The following is a 22,753-nucleotide window of genomic DNA, read 5'->3' as shown; positions in this document are numbered from 1 at the left end:
GTAGCTCCTCATCTACACTTACAGTTAGCCATGTAGCTCCTCATCTACACTTACAGTTAGCCATGTAGCTCCTCATCTACACTTACAGTTAGCCATGTAGCTCCTCATCTACACTTACAGTTAGCCATGTAGCTCCTCATCTACACTTACAGTTAGCCATGTAGCTCCTCATCTACACTTACAGTTAGCCATGTAGCTCCTCATCTACACTTACAGTTAGCCATGTAGCTCCTCATCTACACTTACAGTTAGCCATGTAGCTCCTCATCTACACTTACAGTTAGCCATGTAGCTCTCATCTACACTTACAGTTAGCCATGTAGCTCCTCATCTACACTTACAGTTAGCCATGTAGCTCCTCATCTACACGTACAGTTAGCCATGTAGCTCCTCATCTACACTTACAGTTAGCCATGTAGCTCCTCATCTACACTTACAGTTAGCCATGTAGCTCCTCATCTACACTTACAGTTAGCCATGTAGCTCCTCATCTACACTTACAGTTAGCCATGTAGCTCCTCATCTACACTTACAGTTAGCCATGTAGCTCCTCATCTACACTTACAGTTAGCCATGTAGCTCCTCATCTACACTTACAGTTAGCCATGTAGCTCCTCATCTACACTTACAGTTAGCCATGTAGCTCCTCATCTACACTTACAGTTAGCCATGTAGCTCCTCATCTACACTTACAGTTAGCCATGTAGCTCCTCATCTACACTTACAGTTAGCCATGTAGCTCCTCATCTACACTTACAGTTAGCCATGTAGCTCCTCATCTACATTACAGTTGCATGTAGCCTACACTTACAGTTAGCCATGTAGCTCCTCATCTACACTTACAGTTAGCCATGTAGCTCCTCATCTACACTTACAGTTAGCCATGTAGCTCCTCATCTACACTTACAGTTAGCCATGTAGCTCCTCATCTACACTTACAGTTAGCCATGTAGCTCCTCATCTACACTTACAGTTAGCCATGTAGCTCCTCATCTACACTTACAGTTAGCCATGTAGCTCCTCATCTACACTTACAGTTAGCCATGTAGCTCCTCATCTACACTTACAGTTAGCCATGTAGCTCCTCATCTACACTTACAGTTAGCCATGTAGCTCCTCATCTACACTTACAGTTAGCCATGTAGCTCCTCATCTACACTTACAGTTAGCCATGTAGCTCCTCATCTACACTTACAGTTAGCCATGTAGCTCCTCATCTACACTTACAGTTAGCCATGTAGCTCCTCATCTACACTTACAGTTAGCCATGTAGCTCCTCATCTACACTTACAGTTAGCCATGTAGCTCCTCATCTACACTTACAGTTAGCCATGTAGCTCCTCATCTACACTTACAGTTAGCCATGTAGCTCCTCATCTACACTTACAGTTAGCCATGTAGCTCCTCATCTACACTTACAGTTAGCCATGTAGCTCCTCATCTACACTTACAGTTAGCCATGTAGCTCCTCATCTACACTTACAGTTAGCCATGTAGCTCCTCATCTACACTTACAGTTAGCCATGTAGCTCTTCATCTACACTTACAGTTAGCCATGTAGCTCCTCATCTACACTTACAGTTAGCCATGTAGCTCCTCATCTACACTTACAGTTAGCCATGTAGCTCCTCATCTACACTTACAGTTAGCCATGTAGCTCCTCATCTACACTTACAGTTAGCCATGTAGCTCCTCATCTACACTTACAGTTAGCCATGTAGCTCCTCATCTACACTTACAGTTAGCCATGTAGCTCCTCCTCTACACTTACAGTTAGCCATGTAGCTCCTCATCTACACTTACAGTTAGCCATGTAGCTCCTCATCTACACTTACAGTTAGCCATGTAGCTCCTCATCTACACTTACAGTTAGCCATGTAGCTCCTCATCTACACTTACAGTTAGCCATGTAGCTCCTCATCTACACTTACAGTTAGCCATGTAGCTCCTCATCTACACTTACAGTTAGCCATGTAGCTCCTCATCTACACTTACAGTTAGCCATGTAGCTCCTCCTCTACACTTACAGTTAGCCATGTAGCTCCTCATCTACACTTACAGTTAGCCATGTAGCTCCTCCTCTACACTTACAGTTAGCCATGTAGCTCCTCATCTACACTTACAGTTAGCCATGTAGCTCCTCATCTACACTTACAGTTAGCCATGTAGCTCCTCCTCTACACTTACAGTTAGCCATGTAGCTCCTCATCTACACTTACAGTTAGCCATGTAGCTCCTCATCTACACTTACAGTTAGCCATGTAGCTCCTCATCTACACTTACAGTTAGCCATGGTAGCTCCTCATCTACACTTACAGTTAGCCATGTAGCTCCTCATCTACACTTACAGTTAGCCATGTAGCTCCTCATCTACACTTACAGTTAGCCATGTAGCTCCTCATCTACACTTACAGTTAGCCATGTAGCTCCTCATCTACACTTACAGTTAGCCATGTAGCTCCTCATCTACACTTACAGTTAGCCATGTAGCTCCTCATCTACACTTACAGTTAGCCATGTAGCTCCTCATCTACACTTACAGTTAGCCATGTAGCTCCTCATCTACACTTACAGTTAGCCATGTAGCTCCTCATCTACACTTACAGTTAGCCATGTAGCTCCTCATCTACACTTACAGTTAGCCATGTAGCTCCTCATCTACACTTACAGTTAGCCATGTAGCTCCTCATCTACACTTACAGTTAGCCATGTAGCTCCTCATCTACACTTACAGTTAGCCATGTAGCTCCTCATCTACACTTACAGTTAGCCATGTAGCTCCTCATCTACACTTACAGTTAGCCATGTAGCTCCTCATCTACACTTACAGTTAGCCATGTAGCTCCTCATCTACACTTACAGTTAGCCATGTAGCTCCTCATCTACACTTACAGTTAGCCATGTAGCTCCTCATCTACACTTACAGTTAGCCATGTAGCTCCTCATCTACACTTACAGTTAGCCATGTAGCTCCTCCTCTACACTTACAGTTAGCCATGTAGCTCCTCATCTACACTTACAGTTAGCCATGTAGCTCCTCCTCTACACTTACAGTTAGCCATGTAGCTCCTCATCTACACTTACAGTTAGCCATGTAGCTCCTCATCTACACTTACAGTTAGCCATGTAGCTCCTCATCTACACTTACAGTTAGCCATGTAGCTCCTCATCTACACTTACAGTTAGCCATGTAGCTCCTCCTCTACACTTACAGTTAGCCATGTAGCTCCTCCTCTACACTTACAGTTAGCCATGTAGCTCCTCTTCTACACTTACAGTTAGCCATGTAGCTCCTCCTCTACACTTACAGTTAGCCATGTAGCTCCTCATCTACACTTACAGTTAGCCATGTAGCTCCTCATCTACACTTACAGTTAGCCATGTAGCTCCTCATCTACACTTACAGTTAGCCATGTAGCTCCTCATCTACACTTACAGTTAGCCATGTAGCTCCTCATCTACACTTACAGTTAGCCATGTAGCTCCTCATCTACACTTACAGTTAGCCATGTAGCTCCTCATCTACACTTACAGTTAGCCATGTAGCTCCTCATCTACACTTACAGTTAGCCATGTAGCTCCTCATCTACACTTACAGTTAGCCATGTAGCTCCTCATCTACACTTACAGTTAGCCATGTAGCTCCTCCTCTACACTTACAGTTAGCCATGTAGCTCCTCATCTACACTTACAGTTAGCCATGTAGCTCCTCATCTACACTTACAGTTAGCCATGTAGCTCCTCATCTACACTTACAGTTAGCCATGTAGCTCCTCATCTACACTTACAGTTAGCCATGTAGCTCCTCATCTACACTTACAGTTAGCCATGTAGCTCCTCATCTACACTTACAGTTAGCCATGTAGCTCCTCATCTACACTTACAGTTAGCCATGTAGCTCCTCATCTACACTTACAGTTAGCCATGTAGCTCCTCCTCTACACTTACAGTTAGCCATGTAGCTCCTCCTCTACACTTACAGTTAGCCATGTAGCTCCTCATCTACACTTACAGTTAGCCATGTAGCTCCTCATCTACACTTACAGTTAGCCATGTAGCTCCTCATCTACACTTACAGTTAGCCATGTAGCTCCTCATCTACACTTACAGTTAGCCATGTAGCTCCTCCTCTACACTTACAGTTAGCCATGTAGCTCCTCATCTACACTTACAGTTAGCCATGTAGCTCCTCATCTACACTTACAGTTAGCCATGTAGCTCCTCATCTACACTTACAGTTAGCCATGTAGCTCCTCATCTACACTTACAGTTAGCCATGTAGCTCCTCATCTACACTTACAGTTAGCCATGTAGCTCCTCATCTACACTTACAGTTAGCCATGTAGCTCCTCATCTACACTTACAGTTAGCCATGTAGCTCCTCCTCTACACTTACAGTTAGCCATGTAGCTCCTCATCTACACTTACAGTTAGCCATGTAGCTCCTCATCTACACTTACAGTTAGCCATGTAGCTCCTCATCTACACTTACAGTTAGCCATGTAGCTCCTCCTCTACACTTACAGTTAGCCATGTAGCTCCTCATCTACACTTACAGTTAGCCATGTAGCTCCTCCTCTACACTTACAGTTAGCCATGTAGCTCCTCATCTACACTTACAGTTAGCCATGTAGCTCCTCATCTACACTTACAGTTAGCCATGTAGCTCCTCATCTACACTTACAGTTAGCCATGTAGCTCCTCATCTACACTTACAGTTAGCCATGTAGCTCCTCATCTACACTTACAGTTAGCCATGTAGCTCCTCATCTACACTTACAGTTAGCCATGTAGCTCCTCATCTACACTTACAGTTAGCCATGTAGCTCCTCATCTACACTTACAGTTAGCCATGTAGCTCCTCATCTACACTTACAGTTAGCCATGTAGCTCCTCATCTACACTTACAGTTAGCCATGTAGCTCCTCATCTACACTTACAGTTAGCCATGTAGCTCCTCCTCTACACTTACAGTTAGCCATGTAGCTCCTCCTCTACACTTACAGTTAGCCATGTAGCTCCTCCTCTACACTTACAGTTAGCCATGTAGCTCCTCATCTACACTTACAGTTAGCCATGTAGCTCCTCATCTACACTTACAGTTAGCCATGTAGCTCCTCATCTACACGTACAGTTAGCCATGTAGCTCCTCCTCTACACTTACAGTTAGCCATGTAGCTCCTCATCTACACTTACAGTTAGCCATGTAGCTCCTCATCTACACTTACAGTTAGCCATGTAGCTCCTCATCTACACTTACAGTTAGCCATGTAGCTCCTCATCTACACTTACAGTTAGCCATGTAGCTCCTCATCTACACTTACAGTTAGCCATGTAGCTCCTCATCTACACTTACAGTTAGCCATGTAGCTCCTCCTCTACACTTACAGTTAGCCATGTAGCTCCTCATCTACACTTACAGTTAGCCATGTAGCTCCTCATCTACACTTACAGTTAGCCATGTAGCTCCTCATCTACACTTACAGTTAGCCATGTAGCTCCTCATCTACACTTACAGTTAGCCATGTAGCTCCTCATCTACACTTACAGTTAGCCATGTAGCTCCTCCTCTACACTTACAGTTAGCCATGTAGCTCCTCCTCTACACTTACAGTTAGCCATGTAGCTCCTCATCTACACTTACAGTTAGCCATGTAGCTCCTCATCTACACTTACAGTTAGCCATGTAGCTCCTCCTCTACACTTACAGTTAGCCATGTAGCTCCTCATCTACACTTACAGTTAGCCATGTAGCTCCTCATCTACACTTACAGTTAGCCATGTAGCTCCTCATCTACACTTACAGTTAGCCATGTAGCTCCTCATCTACACTTACAGTTAGCCATGTAGCTCCTCCTCTACACTTACAGTTAGCCATGTAGCTCCTCATCTACACTTACAGTTAGCCATGTAGCTCTCACTACACTTACAGTTAGCCATGTAGCTCCTCATCTACACTTACAGTTAGCCATGTAGCTCCTCCTCTACACTTACAGTTAGCCATGTAGCTCCTCCTCTACACTTACAGTTAGCCATGTAGCTCCTCATCTACACTTACAGTTAGCCATGTAGCTCCTCCTCTACACTTACAGTTAGCCATGTAGCTCCTCCTCTACACTTACAGTTAGCCATGTAGCTCCTCATCTACACTTACAGTTAGCCATGTAGCTCCTCCTCTACACTTACAGTTAGCCATGTAGCTCCTCCTCTACACTTACAGTTAGCCATGTAGCTCCTCATCTACACTTACAGTTAGCCATGTAGCTCCTCCTCTACACTTACAGTTAGCCATGTAGCTCCTCATCTACACTTACAGTTAGCCATGTAGCTCCTCCTCTACACTTACAGTTAGCCATGTAGCTCCTCCTCTACACTTACAGTTAGCCATGTAGCTCCTCCTCTACACTTACAGTTAGCCATGTAGCTCCTCATCTACACTTACAGTTAGCCATGTAGCTCCTCCTCTACACTTACAGTTAGCCATGTAGCTCCTCATCTACACGTACAGTTAGCCATGTAGCTCCTCATCTACACTTACAGTTAGCCATGTAGCTCCTCATCTACACTTACAGTTAGCCATGTAGCTCCTCATCTACACTTACAGTTAGCCATGTAGCTCCTCATCTACACTTACAGTTAGCCATGTAGCTCCTCATCTACACTTACAGTTAGCCATGTAGCTCCTCCTCTACACTTACAGTTAGCCATGTAGCTCCTCATCTACACTTACAGTTAGCCATGTAGCTCCTCCTCTACACTTACAGTTAGCCATGCAGTGCCTCATCTACACTTACAGTTAGCCATGTAGCTCCTCATCTACACTTACAGTTAGCCATGTAGCTCCTCATCTACACTTACAGTTAGCCATGTAGCTCCTCATCTACACTTACAGTTAGCCATGTAGCTCCTCATCTACACTTACAGTTAGCCATGTAGCTCCTCATCTACACTTACAGTTAGCCATGTAGCTCCTCATCTACACTTACAGTTAGCCATGTAGCTCCTCATCTACACTTACAGTTAGCCATGTAGCTCCTCATCTACACTTACAGTTAGCCATGTAGCTCCTCCTCTACACTTACAGTTAGCCATGTAGCTCCTCCTCTACACTTACAGTTAGCCATGTAGCTCCTCATCTACACTTACAGTTAGCCATGTAGCTCCTCATCTACACTTACAGTTAGCCATGTAGCTCCTCATCTACACTTACAGTTAGCCATGTAGCTCCTCATCTACACTTACAGTTAGCCATGTAGCTCCTCATCTACACTTACAGTTAGCCATGTAGCTCCTCCTCTACACTTACAGTTAGCCATGTAGCTCCTCATCTACACTTACAGTTAGCCATGTAGCTCCTCATCTACACTTACAGTTAGCCATGTAGCTCCTCATCTACACTTACAGTTAGCCATGTAGCTCCTCATCTACACTTACAGTTAGCCATGTAGCTCCTCATCTACACGTACAGTTAGCCATGTAGCTCCTCATCTACACTTACAGTTAGCCATGTAGCTCCTCCTCTACACTTACAGTTAGCCATGTAGCTCCTCCTCTACACTTACAGTTAGCCATGTAGCTCCTCATCTACACTTACAGTTAGCCATGTAGCTCCTCATCTACACTTACAGTTAGCCATGTAGCTCCTCATCTACACTTACAGTTAGCCATGTAGCTCCTCCTCTACACTTACAGTTAGCCATGTAGCTCCTCATCTACACTTACAGTTAGCCATGTAGCTCCTCCTCTACACTTACAGTTAGCCATGTAGCTCCTCCTCTACACTTACAGTTAGCCATGTAGCTCCTCATCTACACTTACAGTTAGCCATGTAGCTCCTCATCTACACTTACAGTTAGCCATGTAGCTCCTCATCTACACTTACAGTTAGCCATGTAGCTCCTCCTCTACACTTACAGTTAGCCATGTAGCTCCTCATCTACACTTACAGTTAGCCATGTAGCTCCTCATCTATACTTACAGTTAGCCATGTAGCTCCTCATCTACACTTACAGTTAGCCATGTAGCTCCTCATCTACACTTACAGTTAGCCATGTAGCTCCTCATCTACACTTACAGTTAGCCATGTAGCTCCTCATCTACACTTACAGTTAGCCATGTAGCTCCTCCTCTACACTTACAGTTAGCCATGTAGCTCCTCATCTACACTTACAGTTAGCCATGTAGCTCCTCATCTACACTTACAGTTAGCCATGTAGCTCCTCATCTACACTTACAGTTAGCCATGTAGCTCCTCCTCTACACTTACAGTTAGCCATGTAGCTCCTCATCTATACTTACAGTTAGCCATGTAGCTCCTCATCTACACTTACAGTTAGCCATGTAGCTCCTCATCTACACTTACAGTTAGCCATGTAGCTCCTCATCTACACTTACAGTTAGCCATGTAGCTCCTCATCTACACTTACAGTTAGCCATGTAGCTCCTCCTCTACACTTACAGTTAGCCATGTAGCTCCTCATCTACACTTACAGTTAGCCATGTAGCTCCTCATCTACACTTACAGTTAGCCATGTAGCTCCTCATCTACACTTACAGTTAGCCATGTAGCTCCTCATCTACACTTACAGTTAGCCATGTAGCTCCTCATCTACACTTACAGTTAGCCATGTAGCTCCTCATCTACACGTACAGTTAGCCATGTAGCTCCTCATCTACACTTACAGTTAGCCATGTAGCTCCTCCTCTACACTTACAGTTAGCCATGTAGCTCCTCCTCTACACTTACAGTTAGCCATGTAGCTCCTCATCTACACTTACAGTTAGCCATGTAGCTCCTCATCTACACTTACAGTTAGCCATGTAGCTCCTCATCTACACTTACAGTTAGCCATGTAGCTCCTCCTCTACACTTACAGTTAGCCATGTAGCTCCTCATCTACACTTACAGTTAGCCATGTAGCTCCTCCTCTACACTTACAGTTAGCCATGTAGCTCCTCCTCTACACTTACAGTTAGCCATGTAGCTCCTCATCTACACTTACAGTTAGCCATGTAGCTCCTCATCTACACTTACAGTTAGCCATGTAGCTCCTCATCTACACTTACAGTTAGCCATGTAGCTCCTCCTCTACACTTACAGTTAGCCATGTAGCTCCTCATCTACACTTACAGTTAGCCATGTAGCTCCTCATCTATACTTACAGTTAGCCATGTAGCTCCTCATCTACACTTACAGTTAGCCATGTAGCTCCTCATCTACACTTACAGTTAGCCATGTAGCTCCTCATCTACACTTACAGTTAGCCATGTAGCTCCTCCTCTACACTTACAGTTAGCCATGTAGCTCCTCATCTACACTTACAGTTAGCCATGTAGCTCCTCATCTACACTTACAGTTAGCCATGTAGCTCCTCATCTACACTTACAGTTAGCCATGTAGCTCCTCCTCTACACTTACAGTTAGCCATGTAGCTCCTCATCTATACTTACAGTTAGCCATGTAGCTCCTCATCTACACTTACAGTTAGCCATGTAGCTCCTCATCTATACTTACAGTTAGCCATGTAGCTCCTCATCTACACTTACAGTTAGCCATGTAGCTCCTCCTCTACACTTACAGTTAGCCATGTAGCTCCTCCTCTACACTTACAGTTAGCCATGTAGCTCCTCATCTACACGTACAGTTAGCCATGTAGCTCCTCATCTACACTTACAGTTAGCCATGTAGCTCCTCATCTACACTTACAGTTAGCCATGTAGCTCCTCATCTACACTTACAGTTAGCCATGTAGCTCCTCATCTACACGTACAGTTAGCCATGTAGCTCCTCATCTACACTTACAGTTAGCCATGTAGCTCCTCATCTACACTTACAGTTAGCCATGTAGCTGACCCTTTCATCAAGAGCTACTCACAGGTTGTGTTCAACAAGTCAGCAGGAAGGTTCACCTCTGGCAGCTTAGAGTCACTGCTGTTGTTTGTCTAGCAGTGCTGAACTTGAGTGCTACACAGTATATAGACATATTAGCATAGTAGGTAGTAGTATAGGTATAGTAGCATAGTACATAATAGAAAGTAGTATAGATAAGTAGCATAGTACATAATAGTAAGAAGACAGTAAGAAGGTTATTATTATATATCTATAGACTAGGGGCGGGCTGACCCCTATAAGTCGATTCGTCGACTAATCGGTCGAAAGGAGCCGTAGTCGACTGGCCAACCTCTTAGTCGAATATATTAAAAAAAAAATATATATATATATATATATATATATACATTTTTATTTTTATTTTTTATCATTCTTTCCAAAAGAAAAGAGGCCTAGAAGCGTTTTTTTGTCGACCAATAGTCGACTAACGGCAAATTTTGGCCAATCATAGTCGACCATCCAAATCCTTAGTCGGGGACAGCCCTAATATAGACATATTAGCATAGTAGATAATAGTATATAGACATAGTAGCATAGTAGATAATAGTATATAGACATAGTAGCATAGTAGTAGTAGTATAGGCATACTAGCGTAGTGCATAGTAGATAGTAGTATAGATATAGTAGCATAGTAGCATGTGGTTCATTTATAGAATTCACATATTTACTTACATTATTTAAATACATGTTTCTATATAATGTTTATTACCAGATTGCTACAGTAGGCTGGTGGAATTAATGTCAGTACCGATAGAATGTAACAAAACATCACAACAATAACATGAATGTATTTTTGTTGCTGTTATCGAAAGTCGAAAGTCTTTCTCTGGTCTGCATCCCCTTAACAATTGTGTGTATTGAGCTGTACTGTACTGTACCCATTCTGCAATCTGTTAATAAACTTTTCAATCAATCAATCTCTCCATGTTTAAACAAGGTGCAGTTACCTCTCATGGCCACAGGGTGCCAGTCATCCATAGTACAGCTTTAGCAATTTCAACAAAACCTCACATGACATGCATGTTCAGTTCCTAATGTGTTTTACCCTGAGTGAATATCAGGATGACTGATGACTGTTGATGACTGTTGATGACTGTTGATGACTGTTGATGACTGTTGATGACTGCTGACTGTTGATGACTGTTGATGACTGTTGATGACTGTTGATGACTGTTGATGACTGTTGATGACTGTTGATGACTGTTGATGACTGATGACTGTTGATGACTGTTGATGACTGTTGATGACTGTTGATGACTGCTGACTGTTGATGACTGTTGATGACTGTTGATGACTGTTGATGACTGTTGATGACTGTTGATGACTGTTGATGACTGTTGATGACTGTTGATGACTGCTCCTTGTTGATGACTGTTGATGACTGCTCCTTGTTGATGACTGTTGATGACTGCTCCTTGTTGATGACTGTTGATGACTGCTCCTTGTTGATGACTGCTGACTGTTGATGACTGTTGATGACTGTTGATGACTGCTCCTTGTTGATGACTGCTGACTGTTGATGACTGTTGATGACTGTTGATGACTGCTCCTTGTTGATGACTGCTGACTGTTGATGACTGTTGATGACTGTTGATGACTGCTCCTTGTTGATGACTGCTCCTTGTTGATGACTGTTGACTGTTGATGACTGTTGATGACTGCTCCTTGTTGATGACTGTTGACTGTTGATGACTGTTGATGACTGTTGATGACTGCTCCTTGTTGATGACTGCTGACTGTTGATGACTGCTCCTTGTTGATGACTGCTGACTGTTGATGACTGCTGACTGTTGATGACTGCTCCTTGTTGATGACTGATGACTGTTGATGACTGTTGATGACTGTTGATGACTGCTCCTTGTTGATGACTGCTGACTGTTGATGACTGCTGACTGTTGATGACTGTTGATGACTGTTGATGACTGCTCCTTGTTGATGACTGTTGATGACTGTTGATGACTGTTGATGACTGCTGATGACTGCTCCTTGTTGATGACTGCTCCTTGTTGATGACTGATGACTGTTGATGACTGTTGATGACTGCTCCTTGTTGATGACTGATGACTGTTGATGACTGTTGATGACTGCTCCTTGTTGATGACTGATGACTGTTGATGACTGTTGATGACTGCTCCTTGTTGATGACTGATGACTGTTGATGACTGTTGATGACTGCTCCTTGTTGATGACTGATGACTGTTGATGACTGTTGATGACTGCTCCTTGTTGATGACTGCTCCTTGTTGATGACTGCTCCTTGTTGATGACTGATGACTGTTGATGACTGTTGATGACTGCTCCTTGTTGATGACTGCTGACTGTTGATGACTGCTGACTGTTGATGACTGCTCCTTGTTGATGACTGCTGACTGTTGATGACTGTTGATGACTGTTGATGACTGCTCCTTGTTGATGACTGCTGACTGTTGATGACTGTTGATGACTGCTGATGACTGTTGATGACTGCTCCTTGTTGATGACTGCTCCTTGTTGATGACTGCTCCTTGTTGATGACTGCTCCTTGTTGATGACTGCTGACTGTTGATGACTGTTGATGACTGTTGATGACTGCTCCTTGTTGATGACTGCTCCTTGTTGATGACTGCTGACTGTTGATGACTGTTGATGACTGTTGATGACTGCTCCTTGTTGATGACTGCTCCTTGTTGATGACTGCTGACTGTTGATGACTGCTGACTGTTGATGACTGCTGATGACTGCTCCTTGTTGATGACTGCTCCTTGTTGATGACTGCTGACTGTTGATGACTGCTGATGACTGCTCCTTGTTGATGACTGCTCCTTGTTGATGACTGCTGACTGTTGATGACTGTTGATGACTGCTCCTTGTTGATGACTGCTCCTTGTTGATGACTGCTGACTGTTGATGACTGCTGATGACTGCTCCTTGTTGATGACTGCTCCTTGTTGATGACTGCTGATGACTGCTCCTTGTTGATGACTGCTGACTGTTGATGACTGCTGACTTGATGACTGCTCCTTGTTGATGACTGCTGACTTGATGACTGCTGACTTGATGACTGCTCCTTGTTGATGACTGCTGACTTGATGACTGCTGACTTGATGACTGCTCCTTGTTGATGACTGCTGACTTGATGACTGCTCCTTGTTGATGACTGCTGACTGTTGATGACTGCTGACTTGATGACTGCTCCCTGGATGTCCAGGTGAACGGCCGGGAGGTGGGCCAGGACCCCCGGGTTCTGCAGGAGGAGCTGCAAGCAGCCAGTGGCAGTGTGGTGCTGAAGATACTACCCAGCTACCATGAGGCCATACCTCCCCGACAGGTAGATACTACCATGAGGCCATACCCCCCCGACAGGTAGATACTACCATGAGGCCATACCCCCCCGACAGGTAGATACTACCATGAGGCCATACCCCCCCGACAGGTAGGTCACATCCTGTATACAGATACTACCATGAGGCCATACCCCCCCGACAGGTAGATACTACCATGAGGCCATACCCCCCCGCCAGGTAGGTCACATCCTGTATACAGATACTACCATGAGGCCATACCTCCCCGACAGGTAGATACTACCATGAGGCCATACCCCCCCGCCAGGTAGGTCACATCCTGTATACAGATACTACAGGTAGTACACATCCTGTATACAGATACTACAGGTAGTACACATCCTGTATACAGATACTACAGGTAGTACACATCCTGTATACAGATACTACCATGAGGCCACACCTCCCCGACAGGTAGTACACATCCTGTATACAGATACTACCATGAGGCCATACCCCCCCGACAGGTAGTACACATCCTGTATACAGATACTACAGGTAGTACACATCCTGTATACAGATACTACAGGTAGTACACATCCTGTATACAGATACTACAGGTAGTACACATCCTGTATACAGATACTACAGGTAGTACACATCCTGTATACAGATACTACAGGTAATACACATCCTGTATACAGATACTACAGGTAGTACACATCCTGTATACAGATACTACCATGAGGCCACACCTCCCAGACAGGTAGTACACATCCTGTATACAGATACTACCATGAGGCCACACCTCCCAGACAGGTAGTACACATCCTGTATACAGATACTACCATGAGGCCACACCTCCCAGACAGGTAATACACATCCTGTATACAGATACTACAGGTAATACACATCCTGTATACAGATACTACAGGTAATACACATCCTGTATACAGATACTACAGGTAGTACACATCATGTATACAGATACTACAGGTAGTACACATCCTGTATACAGATACTACAGGTAGTACACATCCTGTATACAGATACTACAGGTAATACACATCCTGTATACAGATACTACAGGTAGTACACATCATGTATACAGATACTACAGGTAATACACATCCTGTATACAGATACTACAGGTAGTACACATCCTGTATACAGATACTACAGGTAGTACACATCCTGTATACAGATACTACAGGTAGTACACATCCTGTATACAGATACTACAGGTAGTACACATCCTGTATACAGATACTACAGGTAATACACATCCTGTATACAGATACTACAGGTAGTACACATCCTGTATACAGATACTACAGGTAATACACATCCTGTATACAGATACTACAGGTAGTACACATCCTGTATACAGATACTACAGGTAATACACATCCTGTATACAGATACTACAGGTAGTACACATCCTGTATACAGATACTACAGGTAATACACATCCTGTATACAGATACTACAGGTAGTACACATCCTGTATACAGATACTACAGGTAATACACATCCTGTATACAGATACTACAGGTAATACACATCCTGTATACAGATACTACAGGTAATACACATCCTGTATATAGATACTACAGGTAATACACATCATGTATACAGATACTACAGGTAGTACACATCCTGTATACAGATACTACAGGTAGTACACATCCTGTATACAGATACTACAGGTAATACACATCCTGTATACAGATACTACAGGTAATACACATCCTGTATACAGATACTACAGGTAGTACACATCCTGTATACAGATACTACAGGTAATACACATCCTGTATACAGATACTACAGGTAGTACACATCCTGTATACAGATACTACAGGTAGTACACATCCTGTATACAGATACTACAGGTAGTACACATCCTGTATACAGATACTACAGGTAGTACACATCCTGTATACAGATACTACAGGTAGTACACATCCTGTATACAGATACTACAGGTAATACACATCATGTATACAGATACTACAGGTAGTACACATCCTGTATACAGATACTACAGGTAGTACACATCCTGTATACAGATACTACAGGTAGTACACATCCTGTATACAGATACTACAGGTAATACACATCCTGTATACAGATACTACAGGTAGTACACATCCTGTATACAGATACTACAGGTAATACACATCCTATATACAGATACTACAGGTAGTACACATCCTGTATACAGATACTACAGGTAGTACACATCCTGTATACAGATACTACAGGTAGTACACATCCTGTATACAGATACTACAGGTAATACACATCCTGTATACAGATACTACAGGTAGTACACATCCTGTATACAGATACTACAGGTAGTACACATCCTGTATACAGATACTACAGGTAATACACATCCTAGGTAATACACATCCTGTATACAGATACTACAGGTAGTACACATCATGTATACAGATACTACAGGTAATACACATCCTGTATACAGATACTACAGGTAATACACATCCTGTATACAGATACTACAGGTAATACACATCCTGTATACAGATACTACAGGTAGTACACATCCTGTATACAGATACTACAGGTAATACACATCCTGTATACAGATACTACAGGTAGTACACATCCTGTATACAGATACTACAGGTAGTACACATCCTGTATACAGATACTACAGGTAGTACACATCCTGTATACAGATACTACAGGTAGTACACATCCTGTATACAGATACTACAGGTAGTACACATCCTGTATACAGATACTACAGGTAATACACATCCTGTATACAGATACTACAGGTAATACACATCCTGTATACAGATACTACAGGTAATACACATCCTGTATACAGATACTACAGGTAGTACACATCCTGTATACAGATACTACAGGTAATACACATCCTGTATACAGATACTACAGGTAGTACACATCCTGTATACAGATACTACAGGTAATACACATCCTGTATACAGATACTACAGGTAATACACATCATGTATACAGATACTACAGGTAATACACATCCTGTATACAGATACTACAGGTAGTACACATCCTGTATACAGATACTACAGGTAATACACATCATGTATACAGATACTACAGGTAATACACATCATGTATACAGATACTACAGGTAATACACATCCTGTATACAGATACTACAGGTAATACACATCATGTATACAGATACTACAGGTAATACACATCATGTATACAGATACTACAGGTAATACACATCCTGTATACAGATACTACAGGTAGTACACATCCTGTATACAGATACTACAGGTAGTACACATCCTGTATACAGATACTACAGGTAGTACACATCCTGTATACAGATACTACAGGTAATACACATCCTGTATACAGATACTACAGGTAATACACATCATGTATACAGATACTACAGGTAGTACACATCCTGTATACAGATACTACAGGTAATACACATCCTGTATACAGATACTACAGGTAGTACACATCCTGTATACAGATACTACAGGTAATACACATCCTGTATACAGATACTACCATGAGGCCACACCTCCCAGACAGGTAGTACACATCCTGTATACAGATACTACAGGTAGTACACATCCTGTATACAGATACTACAGGTAATACACATCATGTATACAGATACTACAGGTAATACACATCCTGTATACAGATACTACAGGTAATACACATCCTGTATACAGATACTACAGGTAATACACATCCTGTATACAGATACTACAGGTAGTACACATCATGTATACAGATACTACAGGTAATACACATCCTGTATACAGATACTACAGGTAATACACATCCTGTATACAGATACTACAGGTAGTACACATCCTGTATACAGATACTACAGGTAGTACACATCCTGTATACAGATACTACAGGTAATACACATCCTGTATACAGATACTACAGGTAATACACATCCTGTATACAGATACTACAGGTAATACACATCCTGTATACAGATACTACAGGTAATACACATCATGTATACAGATACTACAGGTAGTACACATCCTGTATACAGATACTACAGGTAGTACACATCCTGTATACAGATACTACAGGTAATACACATCCTGTATACAGATACTACAGGTAGTACACATCCTGTATACAGATACTACAGGTAGTACACATCATGTATACAGATACTACAGGTAGTACACATCCTGTATACAGATACTACAGGTAGTACACATCCTGTATACAGATACTACAGGTAGTACACATCATGTATACAGATACTACAGGTAGTACACATCCTGTATACAGATACTACAGGTAGTACACATCCTGTATACAGATACTACAGGTAATACACATCCTGTATACAGATACTACAGGTAGTACACATCCTGTATACAGATACTACAGGTAGTACACATCCTGTATACAGATACTACAGGTAGTACACATCCTGTATACAGATACTACAGGTAGTACACATCCTGTATACAGATACTACAGGTAATACACATCCTGTATACAGATACTACAGGTAGTACACATCCTGTATACAGATACTACAGGTAATACAGATACTACAGGTAATACACATCCTGTATACAGATACTACAGGTAGTACACATCCTGTATACAGATACTACAGGTAATACACATCATGTATACAGATACTACAGGTAATACACATCCTGTATACAGATACTACAGGTAATACACATCCTGTATACAGATACTACAGGTAGTACACATCCTGTATACAGATACTACAGGTAGTACACATCCTGTATACAGATACTACAGGTAGTACACATCCTGTATACAGATACTACAGGTAGTACACATCCTGTATACAGATACTACAGGTAATACACATCCTGTATACAGATACTACAGGTAGTACACATCCTGTATACAGATACTACAGGTAGTACACATCCTGTATACAGATACTACAGGTAGTACACATCCTGTATACAGATACTACAGGTAATACACATCATGTATACAGATACTACAGGTAGTACACATCCTGTATACAGATACTACAGGTAATACACATCCTGTATACAGATACTACAGGTAATACACATCCTGTATACAGATACTACAGGTAGTACACATCCTGTATACAGATACTACAGGTAATACACATCCTGTATACAGATACTACAGGTAGTACACATCCTGTATACAGATACTACAGGTAATACACATCCTGTATACAGATACTACAGGTAATACACATCCTGTATACAGATACTACAGGTAATACACATCCTGTATACAGATACTACAGGTAGTACACATCCTGTATACAGATACTACAGGTAGTACACATCCTGTATACAGATACTACAGGTAGTACACATCCTGTATACAGATACTACAGGTAGTACACATCCTGTATACAGATACTACAGGTAATACACATCCTGTATACAGATACTACAGGTAATACACATCCTGTATACAGATACTACAGGTAGTACACATCCTGTATACAGATACTACAGGTAGTACACATCCTGTATACAGATACTACAGGTAGTACACATCCTGTATACAGATACTACAGGTAGTACACATCCTGTATACAGATACTACAGGTAATACACATCATGTATACAGATACTACAGGTAGTACACATCCTGTATACAGATACTACAGGTAGTACACATCCTGTATACAGATACTACAGGTAGTACACATCCTGTATACAGATACTACAGGTAGTACACATCCTGTATACAGATACTACAGGTAATACACATCATGTATACAGATACTACAGGTAGTACACATCCTGTATACAGATACTACAGGTAGTACACATCCTGTATACAGATACTACAGGTAGTACACATCCTGTATACAGATACTACAGGTAATACACATCCTGTATACAGATACTACAGGTAATACACATCCTGTATACAGATACTACAGGTAGTACACATCCTGTATACAGATACTACAGGTAATACACATCCTGTATACAGATACTACAGGTAGTACACATCCTGTATACAGATACTACAGGTAGTACACATCCTGTATACAGATACTACAGGTAGTACACATCCTGTATACAGATACTACAGGTAATACACATCCTGTATACAGATACTACAGGTAGTACACATCCTGTATACAGATACTACAGGTAATACACATCCTGTATACAGATACTACAGGTAGTACACATCCTGTATACAGATACTACAGGTAGTACACATCCTGTATACAGATACTACAGGTAATACACATCCTGTATACAGATACTACAGGTAGTACACATCCTGTATACAGATACTACAGGTAGTACACATCCTGTATACAGATACTACAGGTAGTACACATCCTGTATACAGATACTACAGGTAATACACATCATGTATACAGATACTACAGGTAATACACATCATGTATACAGATACTACAGGTAATACACATCCTGTATACAGATACTACAGGTAATACACATCCTGTATACAGATACTACAGGTAATACACATCCTGTATACAGATACTACAGGTAGTACACATCCTGTATACAGATACTACAGGTAGTACACATCCTGTATACAGATACTACAGGTAGTACACATCCTGTATACAGATACTACAGGTAGTACACATCCTGTATACAGATACTACAGGTAGTACACATCCTGTATACAGATACTACCATGAGGCCACACCTCCCAGACAGGTAGTACACATCCTGTATACAGATACTACAGGTAATACACATCATGTATACAGATACTACAGGTAGTACACATCCTGTATACAGATACTACCATGAGGCCACACCTCCCAGACAGGTAGTACACATCCTGTATACAGATACTACCATGAGGCCACACCTCCCAGACAGGTAGTACACATCCAGGGGATTGCAGTTCAAAGTGCTTTACATCAGTAAGAAATAAGACATAAAATCATTGTAAAACAAGCAGCAAAAGCAAAACATAAAGTGGGATAAAATAATGCAGATATATTAATCAAATCGTATCAGAACCTCACGTTCCAATAGGCTTCTTGAATTTCTGTAATCTGTTACAAAACATGATAAAGGTTATAGTATGCACCCAGCGGGTAGTGGGGCGTAGAGATAAAAGTAAAAATAAGTCAAATAATAGCAAGGGTAAAATGATAAAATCACAGTTTTTCATATTAGGATCTAACATCCCAACAGGCCACCTTGTATATGGTTTGATTCAGTTTTAGTAGAATAGAAAAGACATGAATGATGAAATTAGCACATAAAGTGCAGACATAAAATCACAGTTTTTACAGTGCAATAAAATAGTTCTCGATTACTGTTTAACAGTTCAAAGTCGTCTTTACCTTCTGTTTGGTATCCACAGTTTAAAACCTGACCGTCTTCCCTTCTGTTTGATAATAATAATAATAATAATTCATTTAATTTATATAGCGCTTCTCAATAACCCGAAGTCGCTGACAGTAGTCGGGAGCAGGGGTACAAACAAAGAGGCGAAAGCAAAGAAACAAAACAAAACAACAAAGAAACAAAAACAAAGGAACATGAGACCATGGGGGGAACGGGGGAGACAGCCTGGTGGCACAAAAAAAAAAAAAGACTAGAGACATATCGATCAGGTTGGAGGGGAGGGGGGGGTTTAGGGGTGGGGGGGGTTGAAGGCAAGGGAGAACAGGTGGGTTTTGAGGCGAGCTTTGAAGGTGGAGAGTGTAGGGGAGTCTCTGATGGACTGGGGGAGGGAGTTGATGCCCACTTTGACCCTTCAAACCTCTCTCTCAGGTCAAACCTCTCTCTCAGGTCAAACCTCCCACTCAGGTCAAACCTCCCTCTCAGGGCAAACCTCCCTCTCAGGACAAACCTCCCACTCAGGGCAAACCTCCCTCTCAGGACAAACCTCCCTCTCAGGGCAAACCTCTCTCTCAGGTCAAACTTCCCACTCAGGACAAACCTCCCACTCAGGACAAACCTCCCACTCAGGACAAACCTCTCACTCAGGGTAAACCTCTCACTCAGGTCAAACCTCCCACTCAGGACAAACCTCCCTCTCAGGACAAACCTCCCACTCAGGACAAACCTCCCTCTCAGGGCAAACCTCCCACTCAGGACAAACCTCCCACTCAGGACAAACCTCCCACTCAGGACAAACCTCTCACTCAGGACAAACCTCCCTCTCAGGGCAAACCTCCCACTCAGGACAAACCTCCCACTCAGGACAAACCTCCCACTCAGGACAAACCTCCCACTCAGGACAAACCTCCCACTCAGGGCAAACCTCTCTCTCAGGACAAACCTCCCTCTCAGGGCAAACCTCCCTCTCAGGACAAACCTCCCTCTCAGGACAAACCTCCCTCTCAGGACAAACCTCCCACTCAAATCAAACCTCCCTCTCAGGACAAACCTCCCACTCAGGACAAACCTCCCACTCAGGACAAACCTCCCACTCAGGACAAACCTCCCACTCAGGACAAACCTCCCTCTCAGGTCAAACCTCCCACTCAGGACAAACCTCTCTCTCAGGACAAACCTCTCTCTCGGGTCAAACCTCCCTCTCAGGACAAACCTCTCTCTCAGGTCAAACCTCCCACTCAGGACAAACCTCCCTCTCAGGACAAACCTCCCTCTCAGGACAAACCTCCCACTCAGGACAAACCTCTCCCTCAGGGCAAACCTCCCACTCAGGTCAAACCTCCCACTCAGGTCAAACCTCCCTCTCAGGACAAACCTCCCTCTCAGGTCAAACCTCCCACTCAGGACAAACCTCTCTCTCAGGGCAAACCTCCCACTCAGGTCAAACCTCCCACTCAGGTCAAACCTCTCTCTCAGGGCAAACCTCCCTCTCAGGGCAAACCTCCCTCTCAGGACAAACCTCCCTCTCAGGACAAACCTCCCTCTCAGGTCAAACCTCCCACTCAGGACAAACCTCCCTCTCAGGACAAACCTCCCACTCAGGACAAACCTCCCTCTCAGGTCAAACCTCTCTCTCAGGACAAACCTCCCACTCAGGACAAACCTCCCACTCAGGACAAACCTCCCACTCAGGACAAACCTCCCTCTCAGGTCAAACCTCTCTCTCAGGGCAAACCTCCCACTCACGACAAACCTCCCTCTCAGGACAAACCTCCCGCTCAGAACAAACCTCCCACTCAGGGCAAACCTCCCACTCAGGACAAACCTCCCTCTCACGACAAACCTCCCTCTCAGGACAAACCTCCCACTCAGGTCAAACCTCCCACTCAGGACAAACCTCCCTCTCACGACAAACCTCCCTCTCAGGACAAACCTCCCACTCAGGTCAAACCTCCCTCTCAGGGCAAACCTCCCTCTCAGGACAAACCTCCCACTCAGGTCAAACCTCCCTCTCAGGGCAAACCTCCCTCTCAGGTCAAACCTCCCACTCACGACAAACCTCCCTCTCAGGACAAACCTCCCACTCAGGTCAAACCTCCCTCTCAGGGCAAACCTCCCTCTCAGGACAAACCTCCCACTCAGGTCAAACCTCCCTCTCAGGTCAAACCTCCCTCTCAGGTCAAACCTCCCACTCAGGACAAACCTCCCACTCAGGACAAACCTCCCTCTCAGGACAAACCTCCCAC

The 22,753-nt window shown here is 43.0% G+C and overlaps 1 protein-coding gene across 1 annotated transcript in view; it reads left to right on the top strand.

The window, feature by feature from the left end:
- Positions 1-22,753, top strand: part of LOC311238045 (MAGUK p55 subfamily member 2-like) — a gene marked incomplete at both ends in the record, with an annotated part of 102,562 nt that overhangs the window by 18,913 nt on the left and 60,896 nt on the right. The window contains one exon of the mRNA XM_084326009.1: positions 13,077-13,196. Within this exon, the coding sequence (XP_084182135.1) occupies positions 13,077-13,196 (120 nt within the window). The remainder of the gene's footprint in view (positions 1-13,076; positions 13,197-22,753) is intronic.

Source organism: Notolepis coatsorum (genome assembly GCF_963971535.1).
Source record: "Notolepis coatsorum genome assembly, chromosome: 12".
NCBI lineage: Eukaryota > Metazoa > Chordata > Actinopteri > Aulopiformes > Paralepididae > Notolepis > Notolepis coatsorum.
This window is presented reverse-complemented; position numbering and strand designations above follow the sequence as displayed.